Source organism: Polyodon spathula, chromosome 22, assembly GCF_017654505.1.
Source record: "Polyodon spathula isolate WHYD16114869_AA chromosome 22, ASM1765450v1, whole genome shotgun sequence".
In the NCBI taxonomy this organism is placed as follows: domain Eukaryota; kingdom Metazoa; phylum Chordata; class Actinopteri; order Acipenseriformes; family Polyodontidae; genus Polyodon; species Polyodon spathula.
The window spans coordinates 487,485-506,274 of record NC_054555.1 but is presented as its reverse complement, the minus strand read 5'-3'; the positions used below and the strand labels follow the sequence as shown (position 1 = coordinate 506,274).

Sequence of the window (18,790 nt, the reverse complement as noted above, 5' to 3'; positions counted from 1 at the left end):
CTGAGACTCAAAGCTATCTCTTCCACATGTAAAAAACAGCAACATATACTTGGAATTATACCCACTTCATTTTTGTACTTTGACATTACAAAAACAAACAAATAAAAAGCCTCAGAAATATGCAAAGAGAGAACTAAGTGCCTGTTTACTCCTCCTGCCGTGACTCAACAGGATCAGCTGTTAACAAACCCAGCCACTTCTGCGCAACACAATTAAAACAGCTCCTTGATGGGGTGGCAATGCTTCGGTGCCACTTCCAAAGGCTGCTCTAAAGCAAGGCATTGTGGGAACCCCCCTGCAGAGCCCTTCTGTCGCTCGGTCAGTTTCTCAAACAGCCCCGTTGGCACAAGCCTGGCAGTACTTACGATCGTGAAGTTCATGACTTTGAGGATCCAGATCGTCAGAGCGAGGTTGACCAGAATTAAAACCATAAGGAGCAGAACAAAGAGGTACAGGCAGCGCTTTCGCCAGCCGTAGATCCCAACTTTGTACACGTGTGGTTCTTGAGAGGCATTGTTTCTATGAGTGTGCTGTTCCTGGGTCATCTGTAAGAGATAAAGGGAGAGGAATTTATCATGAGGGTTTGTTTTTTCTCTTCATTTCTTTCGCCCCCCTCCCCCCAAATAGTCTTTTCCTGCTCTGTACAGCACTATAAAAACCATGCTGGGCTAGCTTGGCATATAGGTCCATTTTCAAGTCTCCCCCCCCCATTTTACACTGCAATACGTGACATCATATAGTGCAGCCAAGCTACTGGCAGAGACAATTCATTTGGACAACTTGCAGATCCTTAAAGACATTACAAGCTAAATGCCATGACACTGGGGGATCTCTGTAACAGCTAAAATACTTAATTGGGAATGTGCTTTTACAAATGTCAGGTCTTATTGGAACGCTCTGGAAAAAAAGAGTTCTTTAGAGCAAACACTTTGAATTAATTGGCAAAGGGAATACATCTTCCTAATATTTATCCAAGAATCCAAGCAAGATTCCTCCCTGAAGCAGGATGGTCTATAGTGCTGAGACCCAGCCATCCCACAATGCCACCTGATAGAACGTATCGGTACTCTGCAGATGTTGTGTTGTCAATACTGATCGCTTTTTATTTCTGATCAGCAGCAAGCTGCAACATATTAGCCTTCCCTTGCTCAGAAAAACTGACCTTGTACAATGCCAAGGTACCCCATTTTGCTGTACAGACTTCACATGCAGAAATATGCAGCAGGTTTAATTAGCAGACAGTATTTTGAACTTGCATTCGTTCGTTTTGATTCAAGACCTTCTAATGTAAGCATGACGTAAGGGGGGCTTTTCATAATGAGCACAGTGATGGGAATTGACCACTTATCAATCAATACCTGGTTAGGGGGTAAAATACAAGAAGTACGATTCCTCAGCAGATACAAACTCTCCAATGATCTGTTCTCTTGAGCACAATGGGTCACACGGTCTGAAGGTCAAACAGCTCAAAACGTTGCTCAATTTAATGCGCTGAATGCATTTTGGGGTTCCTTATCAGACCAGAGGCAGGTATCTTCGAATACAGAGCCATTTTTCTACTCCCGTGTCACTCTAGACTTGATAACCCAATCTAATTACAGATGGGAAGCAGCGTGCAGGTTTGTATTTGTTAATGTCTTTCCTGGGTATTAGGTGGTAAAGCTGTGCCTCATTTATAATTGCTCTTGTATCTCTATTAACACAGTCCTGCTTTGCATAAGGTCTGGAGTGTGAACCAGGGCTTTGTGGAGCTCACCATGATGAATACATCCCAGCCATTAGCAGAGCGCTTATTATGACACTGTAAACAAGCACTGACCTACAGGCTTTTTGTATTAAACTGGCAAATGCAAAAGTTGAGTGAAGCCCACAGTATATAGAGGCATGACTTCTTCAGATACTTTTCTATTGTTTCTGTTCCTGTACAATGCAGGGATTTCATCTTCGTTCATCAGCTACATCTTTTGCATGATCTATGTAAGTATACAAGTGTATCAGAAAAGGGTTAGGATTCGAGGAGTTGGGGTTATGTTGTGCAAAACGATTAGCCACATGAAGTACATTGTAACTATGCATAATAAAACTGTAACTATGTGTAAGCGGACATGCATTTACTTAGTAACTTCTATGTAAATGCATAATAATTAGATTACTGTTTTGTTTTTAGAAAACCTTTTTGATAAATGATGCATTAGACCCATTGTTAGAGTTATCTAATCTAAACAGTTTATAACGCCTTCTAAGGGAATAATGAAAGCTGAAAACCCAATCACAGAAATGAACAATATTGTTTTTTTTGTTTCAATTACAAATGGAATTGCAGATGAGAAAATGCTAGCTTGGGAGAGCACTTATTGTAGCTAGAGTGGCGATAAAGGGGTTTTACAGAGTAAAATCCATCAGAAATGCACCTAAAGGTTCACACGCAATTAGAGTTATTAATAAGAATGAATGGACAGCATTGGCAAAGCTCTTTTTTGTAATTCATTACATTTTATTATTAAAAAAAACAACCAAAAAAAAGAAGCATGAATAGCAAATATCAATTCCCAAACGTCTCACAAGTTTGTCTTCATTTTTTCTTTTGTTTCAGAGCTTTAGTAGGTGTTTCTTCCTTGCTGAAAATATGAACTACTGACAAATCGGATTTAAAAATCTTTGCAAATCTAGTCCAGGATGTTTTATTGTGTTGTGATTCAAAGCCAGCTGAGAAGATAAGACAGAGACACCATGGCTGCAATCAGACACATTCTCAAGGGTCCACAGTTAAAGGCAATCCATTGTGTTGCTTTTATAAAATGAGCTGAAGCCATGAACTCAGTGTATTCCATGCCAGTCAAAGACAGGAGCCGTTGTTCATTTAACTTTGTTCGATAACGTTGTTCATCAGCTGGCCATTGTTCATTTAATTCTGGGAAAAGCTGCAGTAATACAATTTGGTCTGATTTCACACACTGCAGTACAAACACTGCCATCGGTTTCTATTGTATCTCCCTCTCTGGATGTTTATAAACTGCATCACGCTTGGCTAAAAGCTACTTTTGAACTTAAACCCACAAAATAATGTTAAATGAAATGCATTGTGTCTGATACACTTTCTATAAAACAGGCTGTTCTATCTCCTGATACTCACTTAGCAGTATAAGATGAGAAAGTGCAAGATAACCCTGCAACTTTAAGACATGTAATGCTTCTGCTGTTCTGGGACTTATGAGTTTATGACCACAGAAATGTTGGAGTCTGGCCAGCCACAACGTTATTGTTGCAGTGTACTTTACTGCAACCTCTGTATTTTCTACTGTCAAGGTTAATATGCTTGCAATAATTAATTATTAGTTCGCTATGCTGGAGTCCTGTCATCGATTTTTATGTGTAAACATAACAATGCGAAATGCAATGTCTGGAGCTGAGATCCAATGTGTGGAATAGAGGAATGTATCATCTATTGAATATACCATTGATTTGACCGTGTTCACAAATTAACATAGGAAGATCAAACCTTAAGACCAATGAGACAGGCTGTGATGGCAGATGGCAGTCATGCTGCACAATGGGCAGTACAAGATGTATAGTGACTGTGTTTCAGTCCAAATGTGTCTTACCACGTGAGACACACACTTCGATGAATTTGTGTGTTCTATTCTGTGACCATGGCACACAGGTTGCTGCTTGAGAAATTGCCATGTTGCAATTGTAGCTTTAGTACATGCGACGACACGATTCCAAACTCAATGAGCAGAGACTTCTGAAAACTTTCTTGTGGCATGAAATATGAAATCAGCCCGAACTTCGTAATCATGCCATTGTAAAAAGATAACACTTGTAAGAAATTTCATTACTGACCCAACAGGGGGGGGTTCAGAAATGACACTTAGAGCAGGACTTTATTTATAGAGGGTCACTAGGAGATTCAGCGAATGTAATTCAGGATGAAGACAGGCAAGTCCAGAAAGCTCAACTGGGATTTTTTTTATGACTGTCTTCTGTAACTTTTGCGTTTTTTATGACTTCTCCAGAAAAAGTTGGCAGCCTAGCGAGGCACAGAGCTGCATTTCACTTTGCTATACAGCAGGCTCTGTATTTATCTGATCACTTTGTATTTCTGCTGTAACCTCTGTGCTGCATCTTTTTATCACTGTGATTAATATGCTGTCCTTGACATTCCATCATTGATGTATATATACAGTATATACAGGTAAAGCCCTGAGTTGCAGTTCCCCTTTTAAACTCCCCCGACTGCATGTTGCTCAGCCCTGTACGTTTTCTTTCAGCCTCTCTGTCTCCTCTCCACAGAGATATATTTCTGCCCCGAGTTGCCAAACTACTTTCCAGTCTGGAGCTGCGCGCATCGTGTTTGTGAATGGGACCATTTCTGCTCTAAACTAGCGCTTACAGAATTTGAGCGAATGGGTTGGACCAGTTTTGTAGATATATTCTGGATTCAAAAAAGACAATTAGAAGGATACGGTATTATTCAGCTCTGCTCTGATCTTGGCTTCAATGAGGTTTGTTGTCTAGTTAATTAATGCATCCCTGGACTTGCATGTTAATTGTTTATTATAAATATTATTAGCAGATGATTAGTGAAACAGTGCCGCTGCTACAGTAAAGTGTCTCTTTATAAAGTGTCAGATTGAGAATTTATTAGGCAGCTTGCAGAAGCCAGCACTGAAACAACAGCTGCTGTAAAAAGAGAAACAATAAGGGGGAAATGGAAATCTTCAACCCTTTTAAAAGTTTACCATGCTCAATCTGCACGGTCACATTGCTGTTTCTTCTATGGTTAAAGTTTGCATTCATTACCAGGGTTTATAAAATGTTTTAACATACCTCCCTGGGCCTTACAGTGCTTTGCTATGCTTTCACTGTGCTTTATTACACTTTCGCTACGGGAAACTTTTATAAGGGTACTCAACGTCAATTAAAATATGCTTTGGACCATTTTCTAACTCAGTTTACAAACAATTAAATTCATATGAATATTGCACCCAGGGCTTTTAGTTAACTCTGTACTTGAATAATAAATTGTCAGTAATGCACGAATTTGTGTAGCCCCCCCCCCCCCCCCCCCCACCCCCTAAAATGCCTAAAATGTTCATTCATCAGAATTAGTTGTTCACATTCAGAAGTGACTCTGTCAGTTTAAATGTCAGCTCTATTTTTTTCCAGCTTTTACGTCAGATTTTGACATGTTAACTTTGAATAATTAACAATCAAGTCACATCTTATTTATTGATGCATTTATTTTGCCGCTAGTCTCTCTAGTGAGTAAGCAATGGGATGCTGTGTGGATTATATTTCACAATCCCAGCACTTTCTTACACTGATAACACTTTCAATTTGTTTAAATAAGTTTGCTGTTCAATGTTTAATTTAAAACCAAGGTTTGGTCCTTAGTAAAAACTGTATGTGAATCCAGTGAGCGTACTCACATAATTCAACACAGCCCTTTTAAAGCAGTCCTTACTTTATCACAAACAGGGTCTGCCTCCCCCAGACACAGAGTTTCTTTGAGAGTCAATCACATGGCATGGTAACATTAAAGACCTTGCTTTCCTTTCAACATAACACACACACACACACACACACACACACACACACACACACACACACACACACACACACACACACACACACACACACACACACACACACACACACACACACACACACACACACACACACACACACACACACACACACACACACACACACACACACACACACACACACACACACACACACACACACACACACACACACACACACACACACACAAACACACACACACACACACACACACGGCAGTAAACTCACACTGCTCTTTCCATAAGGAACAAAAGACAGATCCTTCAAAGAAACAAAACAAAACGAAAGAGCTGCAAAGATCATGCCAAAATCAAACCTTACCTCTTCTTGTTACACATACAAACTCGAGGTGTGTCAGTGAGATAAAAGAGAGTGTTTCTCTACAGAAACAGCATAAGGCCCAGCGTGTCAGAGCGCAGGCAGACCCTTGTTAGATTTTCCAATAAGAGGGCTCTAAGCCAAGTCCCTGCCCAGGCCTGAGGAATTTCTTGGATGCTTTTTCACAGTCCCTTAACCCCTGGCTTTAACTGAAGCAGCTCTGCAACTGTGTGCTGCACCACTCTGCTGGTTTGAATTACAGCTTTTGGTCAGCTTCCAAATTTAGACCCAAAGCACATGTGTGGTGTTAAAGGGGCAGGGTCTGTTATTTTTGTACAGGGAGACCTTGCCTCTGACTCCATGGAGTCTGCACATGGCAGAGAAAAACGCAATCCAGACTCCTACTAATGCAAGTACAGCATGTCTCTGTGTGACAGACAGTGGGTGGGCAACAAGCTGGTTACAATGTGTTTCTCTTTTCTCTTTTATTTTTGTTTTGCCAACTTGAAGTTTTCAGCATCAAGAACAATGGAGATCATTGTTCCTTGAAGAATATCATGGCATGTGAATGGATGTGATGCTAAGCAACCGATTTTCTCATTGCCTAATTGTGCCTCTTCATCTAGTGATGTGCTAATGAAGCTGGTTTCTTAATGAAGCTGGTTTCTTAATGAAGCTGTTTTTTAAAAAAAAAAAAACTTTCCTAGATGAGGCTCCCGCTAGATGAAACATTTGCACATGAATCACTTACTGTAAGTAAGTCTGCCTGCAACAACAACACAGTGAAATATTCCTCTCCCCCTCTCTCCCTCTCTCTCTCTCGCTCTCTCTCTCTCTCGCTCTCTCTCTCAAACAGCAGGCTGGAATGTTCCTGGGTTGGACCAAGCTGCTATACAAGGTGACCATAAGCTTAGCATTGGCCTGGTGGAAATGATATTTCACTCCACCGCTCATCAGATCTCAGGGTTTGTTTTCCAGACTTCAGGCCCATTTTGTACTTTATTAATGAAACATTCCTGAGAGGAGAGAAACAGTTTTATTTATATCCCTGCTGGCTGCCTGTCTGAGCAATGCCAGTAACACGCCAAGAACTGCATCCGCCCACACAGGAGCTAGAGCTCAACTAATTACAAATGTTGCTCCCTGATAAACAGGGCCAAAGAAAAAAAAAAGAGGACAATGCAGGGACCCTAACCCTAACCCTAACCCTAACCCTGATAAACAGGGCCAAAGGAAAAACAAAAGAGGACAATGCAGGGACCCTGTACCTAACCCTAACCCTAACCCTAACCCTAACCCTAACCCTGATAAACAGGGCCAAAGGAAAAACAAAAGAGGACAATGCAGGGACCCTGTACCTAACCCTAACCCTAACCCTAACCCTAACCCTAACCCTGATAAACAGGGCCAAAGGAAAAACAAAAGAGGACAATGCAGGGACCCTAACCCTAACCCTAACCCTAACCTTAACCCTGATAAACAGGGCCAAAGGAAAAACAAAAGAGGACAATGCAGGGACCCTAACCCTAAACCTAACCCTAACCCTAACCCTAACCTTAACCCTGATAAACAGGGCCAAAGGAAAAACAAAAGAGGACAATGCAGGGACCCTAACCCTAACCCTAACCCGAACCCGAACCCTAACCCTACCATTAACCCTAACCCTAACCCTAACCCCAACCTTAACCCTGATAAACAGGGCCAAAGGAAAAACAAAAGAGGACAATGCAGGGACCCTAACCCTAACCCTACCCCTAACCCTACCCCTAACCTTAACCCTGATAAACAGGGCCAAAGGAAAAACAAAAGAGGACAATGCAGGGACCCTAACCCTAACCCTAACCCTAACCCTAACCCTGATAAACAGGGCCAAAGGAAAAACAAAAGAGGACAATGCAGGGACGAATCAAGGTACGTTTCAAACTCTCAACCTAACCCTAACTCTACCTGTAACCTTAACACTAACCCTAACCCTAACCCAAACGTTAACCCTAACTATAACTCTAACCCTAACCCTAACCCAAACCCTAACCATAACTCTACCCCTAACTATAACCCTAACCCTAACCCTAACCCTAAATGTGATTCTTTTAAAATATTTCAACTAGATAGCATTTTAATAAAAGATGATGTCTTAGCTATATAAGTTACTACTTTTAAAATGAATAAGACGTTTGAGCTGCACAGCAATAACAGCCCTAGCTGCGGGTTGACTACAAAATACACACCAGTAAATAAACTCAATTGTAGCAATACTGAACCTTGGTATTTGATGCTATCTACCTACTGTAATTGTGCCACCCAAAGATCCAGTCTCGATTCTATCTCAATAGACACTTTTAGAGGTTCTGCCTTATCATTCTACACTGTTGACTTTGCAGGCCTTACATACAATGAATGCCTGAAAAAGCATTGCTAAAATGATACGATATGCAGCACAGTGAAGAGTAAATGCCTTCCACTCTCCCTGCATCATGCTGCCGTGATGCAAGTAAACTCAAGTTATTCACTTTTACCTTTGTGTGAAATTCAGAATATCGATCCAACATAAGGAGAAGTGTTAATACAACAGGAAACATTTCTAGTTATTCATTATATCGTAGATCTCCTCAAAAAAAGCACCAACAAACAATAAGCAGGACAAGCTCTTCAGTGGGATTAGACTCAGTAGAATCTAATTTACCAGAACGGGAAACATTTTAAATAAACCAAGAAACGAGAGTCTGGGGGGCAGCAGCTTGCAATATAAACCGTTGCAATGAATGCTACCTTTGTTTCGTTTTGTCTTTTGCATGCAGTTTAATTCCCCTTTTTTTAAACAATAATGGAGACCCTGCCTAAGGCATCTCTTACTGCCACTCATACCGAGAGCACTTGAGTGTGCGCTTGCACGTCTAGCACCAGGAAACAGCTTGTAAAAGCATTTAGCAGTGCCTCATGTGGAAGTCACTTAAAGGATTTTAAAGCTAATAAATACGTTTGACAAACTGATCTATTCCCTATTCTTTTCTGCGTTATGAAGAAACGCGCTTCATAAAACAGAATATTTTACAGTCATAGAGAAAAACTTAATGTAACAAGATGGGAGAATCACTGATTATTGCACTCGACTCATTTCTGTGCTGCTTGGTTAAAGCTATCACGCTGTGTTCATTTACATTCATGAAGGATGCAGGGATACACAGGGAGAGGTTGCAGGGGTAGGAATGTCACAGCCAGTCACCAAGTTACACAGGTGGAACTTTCAGCTGGGCTAATTGGGCTTTTGCATTTTGCCTGCCTTTTGATTTGTACAAAATACTGCTTTTAGATCACAGAATGAAGCCTTGAACCAGCAAAATCTGCTGCATCGCAATTTTTGGTAATAGCGAAGTGGAATGCATGATGATAATCAAGTATCACTACCTTCACTCAAGCATCACTTCTCCCGGCTTCGAAGGCACTAGACAGAGTACTTGACTTATTGAGTAACATCACCAGCAGTACCTGGCTGGCTCGGTCTCCCGTCTAGGGAGTACAATACTGGAGTAGTTTCTCTTGTAAACTTGCAATGACATTGGAACCAAACCTTTATCTGACTAGTGGACAAGTCACATCTCTTGTACGAAGGCTCTGCACAGAGAATGATAGCTCCCTACTTTGTTAAAGATGAAGAATGATTGCACTGTCTCAGTACTGAAGATGGAATGTTCTCCAAACACTAGTTTACATGCATGGTTTGTGTGACTGTGTGATTGTTTCCAGTCAATACATGATCTCTGATGACAATGCATACTAATACATTGTAACATCGTTATTATGCTTTAGTTCATGGGGTTTTACAACCTAACCCTTTAACATAGAGTTGAATTTATTGAGGACAATCTCATGGCATAATGACAGCAGCGTTTGCCAATTTGCACCATATTCACTTCTTATTTGGTTTTACTTTACAGTTATGAGGGATTCACTGTAAACACGTCTTAGTTCCATTCGAGTAACGCTAAGGAAGATGAGTCAAAATGTTTGTGTTCTTTGAAAAAAAACCTCAATAAAGTGTGTAGAACTTTGTAGAAGTTGGCTCAGTATACACTGGCTGAGTATAAGCTGGCTCAGTATACACTGGCTGAGTATAAACTGGCTGAGTATAAGCTGGCTCAGTATAAGCTGGCTCAGTATAAGCTGGCTGAGTATACACTGGCTGAGTATAAGCTGGCTCAGTATAAGCTGGCTCAGTATACACTGGCTGAGTATAAGCTGGCTCAGTATAAGCTGGCTCAGTATAAAGTATAAGGCTGGCTCAGTATAAGCTGGCTCAGTATAAGCTGGCTCAGTATAAGCTGGCTCAGTATAAGCTGGCTCAGTATACACTGGCTCAGTATAAGCTGGCTCAGTATAAGCTGGCTCAGTATACACTGGCTCAGTATAAGCTGGCTGAGTATAAGCTGGCTCAGTATAAGCTGGCTCAGTATAAGCTGGCTCAGTATACACTGGCTCAGTATAAGCTGGCTCAGTATAAGCTGGCTCAGTATAAGCTGGCTCAGTATACACTGGCTCAGTATAAGCTGGCTGAGTATAAGCTGGCTCAGTATAAGCTGGCTCAGTATACACTGGCTCAGTATAAGCTGGCTCAGTATACACTGGCTCAGTATAAGCTGGCTGAGTATAAGCTGGCTCAGTATAAACTGGCTCAGTATAAGCTGGCTCAGTATAAGCTGGCTCAGTATACACTGGCTCAGTATAAGCTGGCTGAGTATAAGCTGGCTCAGTATACACTGGCTCAGTATAAGCTGGCTCAGTATAAGCTGGCTCAGTATAAGCTGGCTCAGTATAAGCTGGCTCAGTATAAGCTGGCTGAGTATAAGCTGGCTCAGTATAAGCTGGCTCAGTATACACTGGCTGAGTATAAGCTGGCTCAGTATAAGCTGGCTCAGTATACACTGGCTGAGTATAAGCTGGCTCAGTATAAGCTGGCTCAGTATAAACTGGCTCAGTATAAGCTGGCTCAGTATACACTGGCTCAGTATAAGCTGGCTCAGTATAAGCTGGCTCAGTATAAGCTGGCTCAGTATAAGCTGGCTCAGTATAAGCTGGCTCAGTATAAGCTGGCTCAGTATAAGCTGGCTCAGTATAAGCTGGCTCAGTATAAGCTGGCTGAGTATAAGCTGGCTCAGTATAAGCTGGCTCAGTATAAGCTGGCTCAGTATACACTGGCTGAGTATAAGCTGGCTCAGTATAAGCTGGCTCAGTATACACTGGCTCAGTATAAGCTGGCTCAGTATACACTGGCTCAGTATAAGCTGGCTCAGTATACACTGGCTCAGTATACACTGGCTCAGTATAAGCTGGCTCAGTATACGCTGGCTCAGTATACACTGGCTCAGTATACGCTGGCTCAGTATACACTGGCTCAGTATAAGCTGGCTCAGTATACACTGGCTGAGTATAAGCTGGCTCAGTATACACTGGCTCAGTATAAGCTGGCTCAGTATACACTGGCTCAGTATACACTGGCTCAGTATACACTGGCTCAGTATAAGCTGGCTCAGTATACACTGGCTCAGTATAAGCTGGCTCAGTATACACTGGCTCAGTATACACTGGCTCAGTATACACTGGCTGAGTATAAGCTGGCTCAGTATACACTGGCTCAGTATAAGCTGGCTCAGTATAAGCTGGCTCAGTATACACTGGCTCAGTATACACTGGCTCAGTATACACTGGCTCAGTATACGCTGTCTGAACACACGCAGTGGAATTAGGTGGCTAAGGAGCTGCCGTTATCTGCTTGTCTCTGTCCTCAATCCTATGCTGATTGCCTGGCTCTTTTCACAGTGCTCCTGGTTAGCTGTCTAATTGGTCAGGATGGCTGCTGACTACTTAAGTTCCCCAAATCACGAGTACAAAAGCTTTAGCTTTGACAGATAATCTTATCAGGGTGCAGCTGCACTCCATACATTATTCAGGAGCGATGTGCACGTTCCACACGCCTGTGCAGAGATGTTAAACAGCTTGCTGCGATCCATCATCATTAATAAATCAACATCATTTGAGTTACTGGAAAAAAACCCTCCATAACCGCAGACTCTTGTTTTCGTTGTGTATTTATCAGCCCAGTATAGAGACAGGTCCTTCAAGTAATACATATCACAGCTCTGTAATAAACCTGTACACTCCCTGCCTAAGAGGGTACAACCAACACAGTCAAACTGCAGATCCCAATACAGCATGCAAAATAAAAAGGCAGAGGGAGAATACAATGGCTGTCACGGGCTAGACTCCACTTCACAGCCGAGGCTGTCTTGCTATACGCTCGGAAACATCTCCAAAAGATTTTCAGCTCTCTTTCTATCAGTATCACTGTTCTTGGCTTCCATAGGTTTGTAATTGAAACTGTTGTTTATTCGTGGGAGCTACCTTTCATCAATGATACATTTTCAATGCTGAAATGCTGATGACAAGTAAAAAAAAAAAAAAAAAATTAAAGATTCAGTTTTCACAACGAGGCCCAAAAAAACCCACAACCCACAAAACACCCGCTCCTCAGTGACATCACATATCAGAATATTGCAGAAAGCAAGGCAGCAATTGCATTAAATCAGTGTGTGCCAATCTGATTCAAATACAGCTCTCTGTTAGATAACATACTGTAGATTGAACTGTTCCTGCTAATAACACAGTAAAACAGACACTGTGCAGCTACAGGGGCATTCTGTTATTTCAGACAGACAAAATCCCTACTCAGAGCAAATAAGTTGCTTTCCCTCAAAGAGCTGGAAATCACCCCGCTAGACTAGACTCTGCAGGTCGGCAGCCAAGCTTTCATCATGCAAACGTTCCTTGTTTTGGGGTAAAACACAGGTGATGTATGTTATGCATGTTTTTAATAAAGGTGCACTATACCATAGTGTGCTGTGTATAATTGCACAGGAGAGCCGCTCCACTCACGATTTGCACTGATTGCCCTGCAGGCTTCGTGACGAGTGCCATTGGTCTGGCTTGTGTACAGTATGTGTGATTAGGAGTTGCTCATTCCGCTGTACAGAGGTATATTGCACCTTTAAAAGCTAGAAGGTTGGATGTTCTGATAAGAGCTCTGTGTGATTGTTGCTCTCTTCAGTTCTCCTGTGGCCTCATTAGATGTTCTCTTGCAGAGCTCTGGTGTCCCAGATTCCCACAGTCATAGTCTGACAGCTAAAGCACTTCCAATCCTAGCACGATCAAAGTCAGCATTCCCTCCAATTTCGTAATATCTCCCCGACATGCCTTGACTGTTTGAGAAACTGAAACAAAGCAAATGACAGAGCTATAAACACAAGAAGCCCATCCACTGCGCTCGAGTGAAATCTGCATACACGACAGGCTATTACATCACAGCCGTGCATTCTGTGCTCGCACACACGACAGGCTATTACATCACAGCCGTGCATTCTGTGCTCGCGCACACGACAGGCTATTACATCACAGCCGTGCATTCTGTGCTCGCGCACACGACAGGCTATTACATCACAGCCGTGCATTCTGTGCTCGCGCACACGACAGGCTATTACATCACAGCCGTGCATTCTGTGCTCGCGCACACGACAGGCTATTACATCACAGCCGTGCATTCTGTGCTCGCGCACACGACAGGCTATTACATCACAGCCGTGCATTCTGTGCACGCACACACGACAGGCTATTACATCACAGCCGTGCATTCTGTGCACGCACACACGACAGGCTATTACATCACAGCCGTGCATTCTGTGCTCGCACACACGACAGGCTATTACATCACAGCCGTGCATTCTGTGCTCGCACACACGACAGGCTATTACATCACAGCCGTGCATTCTGTGCACGCACACACGACAGGCTATTACATCACAGCCGTGCATTCTGTGCTCGCACACACGACAGGCTATTACATCACAGCCGTGCATTCTGTGCTCGCACACACGACAGGCTATTACATCACAGCCGTGCATTCTGTGCTCGCACACACGACAGGCTATTACATCACAGCCATGCATTCTGTGCACGCACACACGACAGGCTATTACATCACAGCCGTGCATTCTGTGCTCGCACACACGACAGGCTATTACATCACAGCCGTGCATTCTGTGCTCGCGCACACGACAGGCTATTACATCACAGCCGTGCATTCTGTGCACGCACACACGACAGGCTATTACATCACAGCCGTGCATTCTGTGCTCGCACACACGACAGGCTATTACATCACAGCCGTGCATTCTGTGCTCGCACACACGACAGGCTATTACATCACAGCCGTGCATTCTGTGCACGCACACACGACAGTAGATGCTTGAGTGTGTCAGCAGCAGGAGATCTTAATTCACAGTGAAACCATGAAACACACAGACAACTTCTAGGGTCTTTTCACACTGTAAAATGATCCAGTTACAAAGATCACAGTGATGAATCTTGACAAGTTGTTTTGAATTTTGAAACCAAGGCCCGGGCGGCTGATTGCTCTTAAAAAAATTACCAGGGAAATTGTCATGAAACATACACTGCAGTAGACTGTTGTCAGTGTTACTCAGCGTCTTTGTTGAAAGCCAGAGACAACAGTCCATTAAGCAAAGTGGAGGTTCTGGCAGGGAACTCACTTTATAACCTCAGATCAAATCATGTAAACATCAAGCATATTTTAGGCACTTCTGCTATCAGAACAAATCGTCACTCGAATAGCTAGTATTGTATTTGTCTTTCACCAAACAATAAGACCAGTGATTACCTCAGTCCATGACATCCCTTCTATGCACCTCCATCCTCTACCTGCTTTTTGGCTTTGTCTAACAGGAAGGGCAGCTATTCTGCCCCCATGCCCATGGCTTCCCTACAGTGAGCCTCTCTACTTATCTGCAAGCTAATTTATGTACTGGGGCATCTCGAAAGGCAAGGCCAAAGAATGTGATGTAAAAATATGTATAATGTAGTTGTGTGACCCAGTCTCAACTTTAATAAATAATCTATGGCATGAGTTTCCTGACTGAATGACACTTCAGTGATCCTGGAACTGCTCAGCCAGGCTGGGTCAAGGAAGTCTTGGAGACCTGATCGACCTGTAAACATCTCATCTTGCAACCCTTGCAAGACCTGACCCATCTGTAAACATCTCCTCTTGCTTCCCTTGCCCTGGTAGCCAACCCTCTAATACCTGACTGATCTGTAAACATCTCCTCTTGCTTCCCTTGCCGTGGTAGCCAACCCTCTAATACCTGACTGATCTGTAAATATCTCCTCTTGTTTCCCTTGCCCTGGTAGCTAACCCTCTATTACCTGACTGATCTGTAAATATCTCCTCTAGCTTCCCTTGCCGTGGTAGCCAACCCTCTAATACCTGACTGATCTGTAAACATCTCCTCTTGCTTCCCTTGCCGTGGTAGCCAACCCTCTAATACCTGACTGATCTGTAAACATCTCCTCTAGCTTCCCTTGCCCTGGTAGCTAACCCTCTAATACCTGACTGATCTGTAAACATCTCCTCTTGCTTCCCTTGCCCTGGTAGCCAACCCTCTAATACCTGACTGATCTGTAAACATCTCCTCTAGCTTCCCTTGCCCTGGTAGCTAACCCTCTAATACCTGACTGATCTGTAAACATCTCCTCTTGCTTCCCTTGCCCTGGTAGCCAACCCTCTGAGACCTGACTAATCTGGAGAATGATGCCAAGGCTGCATACCAGGAATGGCTATTTGAACTTCAATGTCAGTTTCAGAAAACAGCCTCTGTATTTCCCCGTGTTGTACTTCAGCTTTCTGTCTTTAATTTAACACAACGTAGGTGTGAAAAGAAATATTCATTTTAGAAGAAAAGCTGCAGCAGAGTCTGTCCTTTTAACAGATTTCAAGGTTTGCTGTAGGCAGGTTTTCAACTATAACTGTAATCTTATTGCAGTCATCTATTCTTCATGCAATGATTACCATTGGAATTGTTGTGTTACAGTGATGACTAGACACAGTGATCTTGCTTGACAATCCTTACACTTAATGTATATCACTGGTTATCTCGTGTATCTGCTCTGCTTCAATCTTGATTTTGTGTGACTAAAATCATAGAGTTCTCTCCAGTGTTTCTCCATGTTTTCCATTGTCACAAGGAGGGTTTGTTTTAATATCCACTAAAAATGCATGAAGTCAAACGTAACCCATTGGGACATAACAACCTTCTGTTTAATAAGAAACGAAATGCTACAAATGCAAGGTCTTAATTTCAAGCTAAAAATAACCAAAAAAAAAGAGTCATCCAATGCCTAGGGTTCCATTGAACTAACCAAGAAAAACCTTAAAGTGACCAGCTGTTTTTGCCTTTGAAACCTTTCAAAGCAATGTGTCAGTAAGGTAAATGTGGGGTCGGTTTCATAGCATTGCATTGTGTGACTATATTGAATGCGTTTAGCTTGAATCCTCCACTGTATAACAGCTCTTTGCCTCTAGTAGCTGTAACAAATGGCACACTTGATTCTAGAGTGTTATTTCTTACACCCACAAGAGGTGCAGGGGGACAGGTTAACGGCTCCACTCGGGTGTGCCTGACGGCCTCAGTGTTCATATAGGAGGCCACATGGGTGCTTTCAACTCCTGAGCCTTAAAAAGTCAGCAGGGTGTAATGGCTGTAACAGCAAATGGTACTATTAGTTATTTAATACCCACATCAAATTGCAATTTAACAGCAATGTGCTTATTTACTATGTAATTGCATTGAATTAATAATACAAGCTCTCCCCCCACCCCGCAACACACACAAGCACAAGCACGCACGCACGCACTCACGCACACGCACATATACACACAAGCACGATGATTGAAATAAGTCTTCGACGCCAGGAAACCATGCATTGTATTGAGTTTACTGCTGCAGTGTATATATGGCTTTTTAGAAGAAAGTCACTTGCTGCTGTCTGGTAAATGGAGAACACGTGACTCAGCTGACATGCCATTATAAGAAGCTCCCTCTCTGATCCAGGAGTGCAGTCTTATTTACTATCCCTGGCATCTGTCAGGTTCACTGCAATCTCCTGGGCTGTTTTCATGATAGCTAATGGGATTGGACCTGATCTGGATTCATGTGAAATTGGGGGAGGGACAGGGAAATGAAAGATATGAAAGGGAAATCAATGTTGTGAGCGAGTGCGGGGGAGATTGTATTATGTTTGACACCCCAATTCTTCTCCTAACCAAGACAAACAGGGCCTGATTCGAGGAACAAAATGCAATGCAATCGAAAGAGTAAAATGTACTACAGGACACATGTCTCCTGTGTTTTGAAGGCAATTGCAGAGTTATTGAAATCCAATGTAACCACAGGTCAGCACACAGATTTTAATAAAGGGTACATTTTTCTTTAGGGTTATCATCATAGCACAAGCATTTAAGAAAATTGCTTTCTCCGGAGATGGGAAATGGAACACAAGCATTGTCAGCTCTCATCTGTTTTATTGTGTTTTAGTTTTTTTTTTTTATAATCCAATGTGCTCCCCCTCAATGAACAAATGGTCTTTTGCTACAGGAGAGATGTCCTGCGTGCAGCGCACAGTCCTTTTGAAAATGACATTACGAGAGTAATTTGGGAAGATTTAGCCTTCACAGTCTGCACACGATGTTCAAACTAACGCACTTGAAGTTGAAATTTAACACAAAGACAGTTAAGGAATGGTACCACAGTAAAAACAATATCCAAAAATAAAGACTGCAGATCCCCTGTCCCTTATGTTAGCTGCTGCTTCAGTTTCAATTTGCTGCTGGTATTAAATGTACAAATATCATTTGCATGCCGACAGTTGTCACCCTCCTCCCCTATTGTTTTATAGCTGCCTAGTCCATTATCTAAATTAAGATTAGACATGTCAGAACAGATTTCTCCAGAAAGCAATCTCAGCTGCGTGTATTTCCAACCAACATGCCCACTGTTAGTCTTTTGTAAAAGTGCAGCATGATTAAAGTGGGCTGTCTGTAATCCTGAAGAGAGCGTGGTGCTGCATGGGATGTAGCTAGTGATTCATTATGAGGAGGCTGTGCCACACGCACATGGTGAGGGGATTCCACAAGCAAGCAGCATGGGAGCAGTTAGATTTAACACTGGACACAAGCTCCAATGAGAAGTGAGCACATTGCCAACCATACTGTGCCTTCAAAGTTATTAGATGTGTGTGCTCATATTCCATACCTAAAATCTGGCAGGAATACTATCTGAAATGCACGCCTTTCTTTTATGTTCTTTGTCCCCTTTTTTCATCCTCTTTTCTCTTTGTAATGCTTTTTTTAAAACCGACCTTCGCTATCACTTTCTATGAAGATACAGTAACAAATATGCACACATAAAAGGATCAGTAATCTGCAATTGCATGCTTTTTTTTTTTTTACTGTCCTTGCGTGTCTTACAGAAAACCCCATAAAACCAGAAGACCTCACAGGAGCCGATCAGTGTGGGTTTGCATGATGTAAGAATGTTTCTGACATGAGTCAGTCTCTGCACACGAAGACCTCACAGGAGCCGATCAGTGTGGGTTTGCATGATGTAAGAATGTTTCTGACATGAGTCAGTCTCTGCACACGAAGACCTCACAGGAGCCGATCAGTGTGGGTTTGCACAATGTAAGAATGTTTCTGACATGAGTCAGTCTCTGCACACGAAGACCTCACAGGAGCCGATCAGTGTGGGTTTGCATGATGTAAGAATGTTTCTGACATGAGTCAGTCTCTGCACACGAAGACCTCACAGGAGCCGATCAGTGTGGGTTTGCACAATGTAAGAATGTTTCTGACATGAGCCAGTCTCTGCACACGAAGACCTCACAGGAGCCGATCAGTGTGGGTTTGCATGATGTAGGAATGTTACTGACTGTAAGTCAGTCTCTGAACACCAGGCTTATCAAATTCAGAAATCATTTCAGC

The 18,790-nt window shown here is 42.6% G+C and overlaps 1 protein-coding gene across 4 annotated transcripts in view; it reads right to left on the bottom strand.

Moving 5' to 3' along the window:
- sgcd (sarcoglycan, delta (dystrophin-associated glycoprotein)) overlaps positions 1–18,790 on the bottom strand; it is a 110,244-nt gene that overhangs the window by 43,031 nt on the left and 48,423 nt on the right. For 2 of the 4 annotated variants that reach the window (XM_041223370.1, XM_041223369.1), the window contains exons 1-2: positions 5,911–6,120; positions 366–545 (exon numbers count right to left, since the gene is read on the bottom strand). In XM_041223370.1, the coding sequence (XP_041079304.1) occupies positions 366–545 (180 nt within the window). In that variant the 5' untranslated portion in view covers positions 5,911–6,120. Of the gene's footprint in view, positions 1–365; positions 546–5,910; positions 6,121–18,790 lie in introns of those variants that run through there. The other 2 variants (XM_041223366.1, XM_041223367.1) reach the window with 2 other exon arrangements.